The 10,420-nt window shown below is 27.7% G+C and overlaps 1 protein-coding gene across 2 annotated transcripts; it reads left to right on the top strand.

The window, feature by feature from the left end:
• The first annotated feature begins 2,612 nt into the window (after positions 1-2,612).
• Positions 2,613-3,974, top strand: LOC132948801 (U6 snRNA-associated Sm-like protein LSm6). 2 transcript variants are annotated; one of them, XM_061019450.1, is made up of 3 exons: positions 2,613-2,744; positions 2,919-3,024; positions 3,709-3,974. In XM_061019450.1, the coding sequence occupies exons 2-3, from the start codon at positions 2,934-2,936 to the stop codon at positions 3,858-3,860; spliced, it is 243 nt and encodes an 80-aa protein (XP_060875433.1). In that variant the 5' UTR covers positions 2,613-2,744; positions 2,919-2,933; the 3' UTR covers positions 3,861-3,974. The 2 variants fall into 2 exon arrangements, with proteins under 2 accessions (XP_060875433.1, XP_060875434.1); XM_061019451.1 differs by having other exon boundaries at positions 2,680-2,840.
• The last annotated feature ends 6,446 nt before the right edge of the window (positions 3,975-10,420 follow it).

Below are 10,420 nucleotides of genomic sequence, written 5' to 3' on the forward strand. Positions count from 1 at the left end.
AAATTTTTACTGAATATTTATATACGCATTTTCTATACGCCATGCATTTTTTAAAATATTTTGACTTATTTTGAGTTGTTTAGGGACATTTTCAGTTTCCATTTTTTTTAGTTTTTTTTATATAAATATCAATAAAATATCTGTTGGGTAAAAAACCTTGAAAATGTAATAGAAGGCTCCTAGGTTATTGTTTCAAAGACAGATGACCCCTCCCCCCAATGTACAAACTAGATTCACTTTCCTATCAGAAAAGTTACTGTTGAAGAAAATCCAAGCACTTTTACTGTCCTAAAATGTGATGACAGACACAAAAAAAATAAAAAAACACACATCATTGTAAAATCTACACATTCATCGCTTCGCTCAGAATCTAAAATAAAATAATAATACAATATTTGTTTACTCTAATTTATTTATTTTCTTAAAACATACTTTTTTCAAAATTGCATATCTTGAAATTCATCCATTTTCTATTATTTGTCTCCGTTCGTTATTACATTTATATTTTTGCGTTGTCGCTTTATTTATTTTTTGTATTATCCCTTTTACTGCACTTTTAATTGTTATATAATATGTAACAACTTGAATATTCTGAAGAGAATATATAAATTTAATATTTATATAGTGAGGATGATAAAAATATGCTTTAAATTTTGAAAAGAAATATTCACATACATTATTTGTTTCAAAAAAGGAGGGAATATTTCTTGCATACCTATAAGTTTCTGTTAAATAATCGCAACATTTTACTATTTGATTATTGGATGGCATATCTATTCTGCAATCAAATCAAAAACAAACGAATCTTCGATTTAATCAGGTTCAACTGTTCAAGGAACGGTAGACCAAAAATATAATTTAAAAATTGTATACTATACTAAACTAGTGTTTCTCAACATATAGGTAAACGGATCCAGACATTTTTTTTAATAAGCAGTTATTTATCTCAGACAATAATGATAATATTATGTAATAACATTTATAGACAACAAATTTCTGTTTAGGTATAGAATACCTAGGTACTATTATAGTTGTTCCAATTTAATTTAATTGCTTTTATAATTTTATCTGGAAAATAATACTCTTTTAAGTTTTTAAAATATTTTATTAAAACCGTACCTATACAATTACAGTAATTATTTCATTTTCCATTACAATATATTGTATAAGTATAGGACTATAATTTCACGAAGCCTTTCAAATAATAGGTACAAAATTCAAAATGCATGACAACAAGTAGGCTCAATTAGATAAAGCTTTTAAGAATACTTATATTATTAAACGCAATACGTAATTGCGTTTCTATTTCCTGTACAATATTTTATACTCAATATTGTAATTTAGGTCACGTGTCTTGAAAATAATATGTACTCGATTGTAATGATTCAAATTGAAATACCTACCACATCTATTGTTATACAATCGCATTATTTAATGTCGCTAATATTTGAATGAGACGAGTGTTACTTTTTTTCTTTCAAGCTAACAATGTAACATATATAGACTATATAATATAGTAATTGTACACTTTTATTTACTAACCCTTTCATTTTCTAGGGTTAATTTATAAATGAAAATAGTGGTTTTAATATTTTTTAGCTGTGGTTTGAAAACTTAAGCTACACAATTTGATATTGTAGGTATCGATAGAAATATTAAAAATTAAATAGGTATATTTATAAATAGGCATAGGTCCTATTTTATTAATATGATCTAGTTAAAAATATAGGTACCATATATTGTATTTCTACATGGATAGGTAGGTATTTTATGTGAATTTTAATTTATAACCAATTTTTATCTTAAATAACTCATTTAGTCATTAATTTAAAAAATAATATTTTGCACAAATAAAGTAGACTTTGCCCCCTGCTCAGTTACCTACTCTGTTTGCTGGCCAGCTCCTTCGCATGTTAAAAACAGAATGTCTAGTAAAGTAGATAAAACATGATGTTTCATCTAATTTACTAGACATTCTGTTTTTTGCAATTTTTATTTTTACTCAATAGACATTTTAATACTGATTACGAATGTGTAAAAATAAATGTGTGGAACAATTATTTTAAGTTACATACGATTAAAGATTTTCTATTATGCGTGGCCGGCTCTAGTGCATATTAATTATTAGTTTCCTTCTAAAATATACGGATTTCCTCCCATCCTCATCGTAAATAAAAAGGTTAGTAAACATTATATACTAATACAACTATTTAGTTGCCTCCAGTGATCAGATATTTCGTGATTGTGTACGAGTTGCTAGCGGTGCCAAACTTTGAAAATAGCGGTCAGACGAATAAAAATGGAACGGCCACAATTTATTAGTATGTCCAGTCACGTATAACATTATAGGTTCCAAGTGAAACAAGTGGCAACACCTTAAATATGGGTGCGAGTGGGTAATTAATAGAAGAAAATAAAACATTTGGTTGAATCCAATTCTTAGCTATACAAAAAGAACAATTAATACATTGACGATACTATAGTCAGAAATTCGAAATCAGTCAATATTATTATAATTATGGTTTTTGAAACATTATTTTAATACTGAAATGTTGCCAGCACTGTTTTGTATGTTTTGGCACAAGATTAACTGATAATAGATACCGTGTATTTTGTCTATACAAAATGATGATAACACTATAACACTCAACTGACATTAAAATTAATGACTACGATAGTCGGCTTTTTTCCCAAATTGTTTTAAACGTTATAATTTGTATTTAGTATTTAATATTAATTACCAGGTAATATATTAATAAATTAAATTGATTGTTTTAAACCACATTATAATTATTTATTTATTGAATAATTCGTTCATATAATTTATCGTTGTAAAACGGGTAAAAGCTGTTCGCTTAATATTTCCTTATTATTCTATAAAAACCGTATCTTATAGGTATTATTATTATTTTCTTTAGAATTTTATCCACAAAATGAGTCGTAAAGAAGCATTAACACAATTTATACAACAAATTCACGGTCGTCCTGTTGTTGTGAAATTGAATAGTGGAGTCGATTACAGAGGTAATTTTTTTACAACTCAACAATTTATTTTTATTTTTTTTTATTAGGTGATATCCACATTTTAATTATACTAAAATTTCGGATCCTTTGCAGAATCAATCTTAAGAGTTTGGTAGACATGGCCTTTCTGCCATGATTATTCGGTTACATTTAAATTACAATATAGTCACAGCAACGATACTGTAACAAATAAACTATTTAATACTGCAAAAGGTCCAAAACATTAGTATTTAAATGATTATGTGGGGTGTGGATATGAGTATATAATCAATAAGTTTTATAAATAGATATATTTAATTTCAATTCATAGTCTTATGAACCATAATATAATAAGTAATTTATTGTGCTTTATGCCAGTGGCCGAGTGGCACCAAACTCTATATTTGTCAATGAAATATTACCACATTTGATTTCTTATTTTTGGGAAGTTGGGTGTCTAAATGGATTGCACCATTGCAGGGCTTAAAATAAATAATGTTAAAACATGTGAGTACCTACCTACGGTATAGAAATCATAAAATGTATATTGTTTATTGTCTTTAATCTCATTTATAGATGGGTGAATGACGAATGTAAATTTCTTTTAATTGTTATATTTTTAGACTGGGCCACTGATATGAACTTATAATAAGTAATTATATAGGTATATATTATATATATATTTTTTTTAATGACATTTATTAGGTGTAATGGCTTGCATAGATGGTTACATGAATATTGCTCTTGAACAAACAGAAGAATACATAAATGGAGAACTTAAAAACAAATTCGGAGACTCTTTTATTCGTGGCAACAATGTACTATATATTAGTACTCAAAAAAGAAAAGGGGTGTAATATATTTTATAAATAATATTATTTATATTCTCAATTTCTATGCTTGTGAAAAATAAAACTAAACATACAAATATTTATAAGTTTTTGTAATAAATATTAAGTAACCATAATTAATTTGGTGTTGCTTCATATTTAATAAGTACCTTATTCAAATGTTATATTCGTTTTCAGATTATAATGTTTGGTTGCATATGTATATGGCATAATATTGTACCAACGTCCTACACATATTATGTACTTGTGACCAGTGTCGGAGTGGTTCCGGACGGCTAGTCCGCAATTGGGCCCCGGTTTAATAGTTATTATGGTAATTGGGGCCCCCTGATTTTGTACCTATTAATATTATTATTATTCATTTAGAGTAAATAGAAATACGAAATAAACATTTTTTTTTTTTCAAATCAGAAATGTATTTTTGTTTACAATTTTGAGAAGTTCTCAATAGTTATTAAAATAATGACATCATTATCATCCTATGAATTTTATAGCTAATTTTATAAATATGTATTATTGATTTTTTTTCTGGGGTAATCAAAACATTTGACTGTTAGGGCCCTTTTTTTCAAATTGCGGACTGGCCCTTTTCGAGCCAGTCCGACACTGCATTTGACCTATATTATAGCTTTGATATAATATAATATATAGCTTATTATTTAATTAATCAATGGTTACTGATACTGTATTGATTCATAATATTATTTTACTATATTAAATCATATCTAATTAATTTTAATAGTAAAAAGTAATCATAGATGTATCTAACATTTTGTTCCTTTTATATGAAGTTGAAAGTGTGCAAGATGGCATAATTACGCCAACTGCCAAGGTTTCTAATGGTCTTTGTTTGTAATAATATAAAAAAATTGTCCTTAATATATAAAAATTCTTCCTAGTTAAAATATTTTTTAAAAGTTTTTAGTATTGTCTAAAAAAGTTATTGTAGAGAAGTTGTTAATTCTATACTAAGTCATTAACATTTAACATCTGATCTCTATAACTAATAATAATACATTAGGTAATAGACCTGCATAATTTTTTTATTAGGTGGATTTAAGAATGAATATATTTAAAAACTTAGGGGTGGCCTAAATAAAATTAGGTGGGGCTAAGCCCCCCCTAGACCCCCCCAAATTACGCCTATGCTCATTCTAAATATGCTGCAAACTTGAGCTTACGAAAGGTTTTTACCATTTTAAAGATTGATATGAGTAGGTTTGCCGTTATTCAGTAGATATTTCATCTTTTATAAGTTGTCATAAAATATGACAATGTTTATTGTTAGCATTGCAATACATATTACCTAAGGCTATTATTTTTTCAAAACATAAGGAATTAGTGTATATAGCAATTCAAATTTCAATCCCAAAAAATATTTTCATTAGTTTAGTGATACTATAAACTATAAAGCATAAATAATAAAAAACGTGTGTGTATTATAATAGGTGGTAGTATAATAGTATAATACTATAGAATGACAGTTATTATTTTGTTAAACAAAACCCTCTTTTTAATAATTTCATAATTAATATTTTTGACATATTTCTTTACTTTAAGTACTTATATTATAAACAAGACACTGGCAAGGTTCATTAAAATGTTAAATCCACTTTTAAAATTAAAATACACCTACCTACCTAGTTCTTTTGTATGAATAACAAACAATTCATTATTGTAATTTAGTTACAAAATTATGCTTGAACAGATTTGTATAACAATACAATAATCTCTGGACAACAACGGAATTGAATGTTGAAAAATTGGTTACTTTATCATATTAAATTAATGTTTAATTGAGTTCAACCGTAAAAAAATAAAACTTATTAAATATTCGTTGTGCAAGAAAAAAGTAAATGAACCAGCCATTGTTTTAATTTATCAGAATTGCTTTTTTTTTCAAACAACGAATGGACTAAAAAATAAGGAGCACAATCAAATATTTTTAAACGTCGATATTGACTTTAAAGGCGTATTACACTTCATTTTGAGTACAGTGGATGCTGATTATTACCTAAACGATTTTTATTGTCGGTAGAAAATTGTCCTACTCCACACATCTTGCATTGTACTTGCCCTTACCCCATGTATAAATATATATATAATACTTTTTATAAGTGTAAAACCCTATAAAACCGTCTATTGATAACTATTGATGTGTGAAATTTCTACCAAGTCCCTACAGTTTTCCTACGTGCGTGCCATTTACCCGAATCACCGCTGTGGCCCTGTATATAATTTCAGTGATGCGTCAATACATGTTCACACGTCATTATAATCAACTCATAATATATGTTAATACAAGGCGAAACACTCATTTCACGAACATTTTTAGTTTTAATTTTTTTTTTGGATTATTTAAATTTTAAAGTCCAAACAAGTACAAAATAATATTAAAAAAAAAAATGTTATTGTTATAAAAGGTTCAAACCAAATTAGGCTCAACTGCTCCCTGCCTCTCGTCGAAGTGTAGTATGAGCTAAATGTGCCACTATTCTCTGTACCTACTCCTAATTGGCATTGTTATAAATTATAATGTAAAAAAGTGTATCAGCTATTGGGTTGGTGTTTAATACTTCTAATTTTGTCTATACTTTATACAATATAGGTAATATAATATGTGACTAGTCTGATTTCTGTTTAGATATACTAAGGTGGTAGCCAGTAGATACGTTATATTATTATGTCCGCCACGGATTGTTCGATGGCCTTATGTGGATTTTATCATTTTTATGTATGTAGGTTAGGTTTATTAATTGAGGTGCTCGACACTACTATAGGTACCTATTTGCCTAGGTACAGTGTTTATTTCTGTATTTTATAAAGAACGTGAGATACAAATAAACGATTGTTATAGGTACGCCAAGAACAATATTAAAATGGATAATAAGTTACACACACGACAAAATCACAGAGAAATTAATTGCATCATAGAGCACGTTTCCACATGTGGTGATCGTGGACCTTATCCTTACTAATTTCTATAATAGTATAATGTTTTTAACTTCTCATACGCAAGTAGGGATATACTATATCGCTATACCTACAGGCTACAGAACGCAGAAAAATAATAATTGAAGGGTCCAGCGCTACAACCAGATTAGGTACTCCATTTTCATGAACTTTTCAGGACATGCAAAACAAAATTCTTTTCCTCATTTACCACTATTGACGGGAAATTATTCATTTTGAGATATATTTGGAAATAATAACGTGATTTTCCTACCAAAATATAGATATTTCTGCCATGAAATTTTTAAGTGGGCGGAGGGGTGGTATAGATATTTTTCAATAATAGAAAAAGACATAGGTATTATATAAGTTATTTAGTATAATATGTATTTTATTATTTTAATATAAATTAAGTAGGTACCCTAATTATATGCACTTATAACAAAAAGGTGGGCAAGTGGTTGTCACTCTGCTGTACAGTAGGTTACAAGTGGGTCACTGTAATGGATAGTGTTAAATTTGAATTCAATGATGATATCATTTGTATAAGAAAAACGATTCTCAGCGAAGACGGTCACTGGCCAGTCAGCCTAAATATTACTAAGTATATTTGATGATATTATTGTGAATAAAGTAATTTATATATAACCTATTTACGTGGAACCTTATTGTTTTTAATTTTCAATCCTTAAATATAAAAGTTAAACATTTTATAAATTTTTTACTACAAAATAATTATTAAATTTTAAGTTTGATACATTTTGTCAAAATTCGGACTTAAAATGCTTATATATTTTTAAAATTGTATAGTGTATAGAAAATGAAATATAAACATTCAGTGAAATTTTCATGTACCTACAGTTATTTGTTTTTGATTTTCAATAAAATAACAAAATCGCTACATGAAAAATCGAGTGAATATTCAATCTTGTAAAAATATGAACTTTAAACGCTCATAAAAATTTAATTTGATTTGCTTGTAGTCATTTTTTTTTTTTGATCAAGGTAGACAAAATTATGAGGAATCGTGTACTACATTTTCAAATCTTAGATTTAAATAGAAAACATTTTATGAATTTCTAACTCAAAAAAATTTGGACCAATTTTGGGCTAAAAATGAAATATTCATAAGGTATCTGCCCAGATTTATTCAAGCAGCCCAAATTTTTGACAAGCACAGGCGGGGATCACCCACTCGCCACCCTATCCAATCCACTCTGCCCATATCACGCAAATGCATTTGTAGAGGAAAATAATAACTGCACCTACACTACCTATATACTTTATTTAAGTACCTATGATTATATAGTGTGTGGTTTAGTAGTGTTAGCGAATTGCGATACTGATTAATGGCGACAGTACATTTTTATATTATTGTTGTACAATTGGTCTTAGACTCTTAGCTATTTTATTTTTAGATACCTAATATAAATTATTTAAAAAAAATTTATTGGTACAATATATTTATGTAGGTAAAGTCTAATGTCTATACCTACAAGTCTGGTGCAGTACAAGGTTGATGGTACCAATAATTTATAATATATAAAATATGCAAATACAATATTACATAATTTCTATATAACAGTCAATAGTCATAAAGAGATGATGGAACTGCCTGTTCTTTCAGGCTTCAAGCCAGGGGCGCCATTTGGGGTATCGCAGGGTATACATTGGCGGCCCTATTTTTCGCCGTATCATTTTGGCCTGTTTTAATTTCATGCAGGCGCCGATGCCCGATGCATCAGTTAAATTGAATTAATTGAAATAATTATTATAAGATAAAAATATTTTATAAATAAGGGGATATACATAGATAAACTTAGATAATAAAGATATAGAAAGAAAATTTATATTAATGAATAATGATATTATATTTTTATCAGTGTTATCACTTAAAATATTAATTATTTTTCATCCCTAATTGTAAGGTAAGAAATAACTCCAACATGGCTAAATTTCAATTTTCATTGTTATAACTGTAACCTAGTGGTAGAAAAATGTGGCCTGGTAAAAAATTTGGCAGCCCTATTTTAAAACTGAAATGGCGCCCCTGCTTCAAGCCAAAATTATATTACCTAATATAAATAATAATTTAGTATGATATTCATTTTAGGAACTACTTATAATTATAGTTCGCTTCAGGAACTATCTAACTTGTAAATAGTTACGGAACTGGTAACTGCAAGGTATATATTTTCTGTTTGCAATTGTTCTAATTTTTTTTCAAAAATTATGTTTATAGGTAATGAATTAAAATTTATGAGAAAAAAAATGGGTGTTTATCTTTTACAGAATCACCACATTATTGCGTATAATAGGTTTGGAAAATCCAAGTAAAAGCAAAGCCAAAGACGTAGTATCAGCGTGCTAAAATTAGAGCGTTCTATTGACGCGCTTTAGAGAATTTAATTAAAAAACATATACTGGTAAAATAGTGGGGGGACTTAATTGATGAATTATTGAGCATAATGAGCAGTGTTATCGTGATTCGCTTTGTATAGTATAAATCCTACCATAGACATATAATATAAATCGTGTATATGTGCTAAACCTAGTCTCTATATATAGATCATTGCTGGAGTGTTAACCTATTATACTATTATTTATTAGGTATTATAATATTATTATCATTTATCGTGGTCGACAAAAGTAGGTAATATATTACTAGGCATAATCACAGATTAAATGAAACTTAAATTTCACTTAATCTGTGGTATTATTAAACTAAATAATATGATGAGTATTATAATACCTATATGCGGCTATACTTACATAATATGTTATATTATAGTATTTGTATATTTGATAAAGTAGCACCGATCGACATATTACGTGCATTCTTACGACTTACCTACCTATTTTTATATAAATTATATTAAAATAACTCGAGTTTGTATGTTACAGCATTTTAAAACTGTGTAATAAGTAATAAAGCGTTAATAATTAACAAGGATTTTCATTTCCCCATAATTTATATGTACCTACCTATATAAATATTAAATCAACAATTTTATAAAATGATAATTTTCCCGTACAATAAAATTAGTCCAAACGAATTTAGAATTATACAATATGATTTTTCCAACTGATCTTAACTTGCTTTGCCCATTTTTTTTTTAAAATGTGTACACTAACAGTCTAACAAGTAACAGTCTGCTTTTGATAATCAGTAAAATACTAAAATATTCAAAATATACGCAAACCGTTTTGTTCATGAGTCCAGTTATGTCAATTTGCAGATCTGATAAAATGCCGACTAGTGTTTAGGTTTTTTTTTTTTTTTTTATTGGGTAACCCGCGGCAACATAGGCCATTGGGTGTGGGGGAGGGCACTGTAGGTTTTTATATTGGGTAGGTTGGTACACGTGTGTGTTTAGGTTTTTTCTTTTTTATTCAAACTTCACTCTAAATCGTTTTTTTGACAATAATATTTGTAACTATTGCTGTTAAATACCTACATATAACAAAACGTGAAACAGTTAAATTGAGCTAAGGGAGATCTTTGTATAGTATTCTCGTTGTCCTTTATTTTATTTTACTTTGCCTAGCAAACAAATAAGCTTATTAAAATCTTTTGGAGTAGGTAAGAAAACACTATTCTTTATTTCATAAAA

The sequence above is a fragment of the Metopolophium dirhodum genome, chromosome 7 (assembly GCF_019925205.1).
Source record: "Metopolophium dirhodum isolate CAU chromosome 7, ASM1992520v1, whole genome shotgun sequence".
NCBI lineage: Eukaryota > Metazoa > Arthropoda > Insecta > Hemiptera > Aphididae > Metopolophium > Metopolophium dirhodum.

Bases quoted from the DNA above. Each gene is read 5' to 3' on its own strand.
- LOC132948801 (XM_061019450.1), top strand. From the start codon at position 2,934: ATGAGTCGTAAAGAAGCATTAACACAATTTATACAACAAATTCACGGT. The intron at 3,025-3,708 runs GTAATTTTTTTA...GACATTTATTAG, and splicing joins TAGTGGAGTCGATTACAGAG to GTGTAATGGCTTGCATAGAT.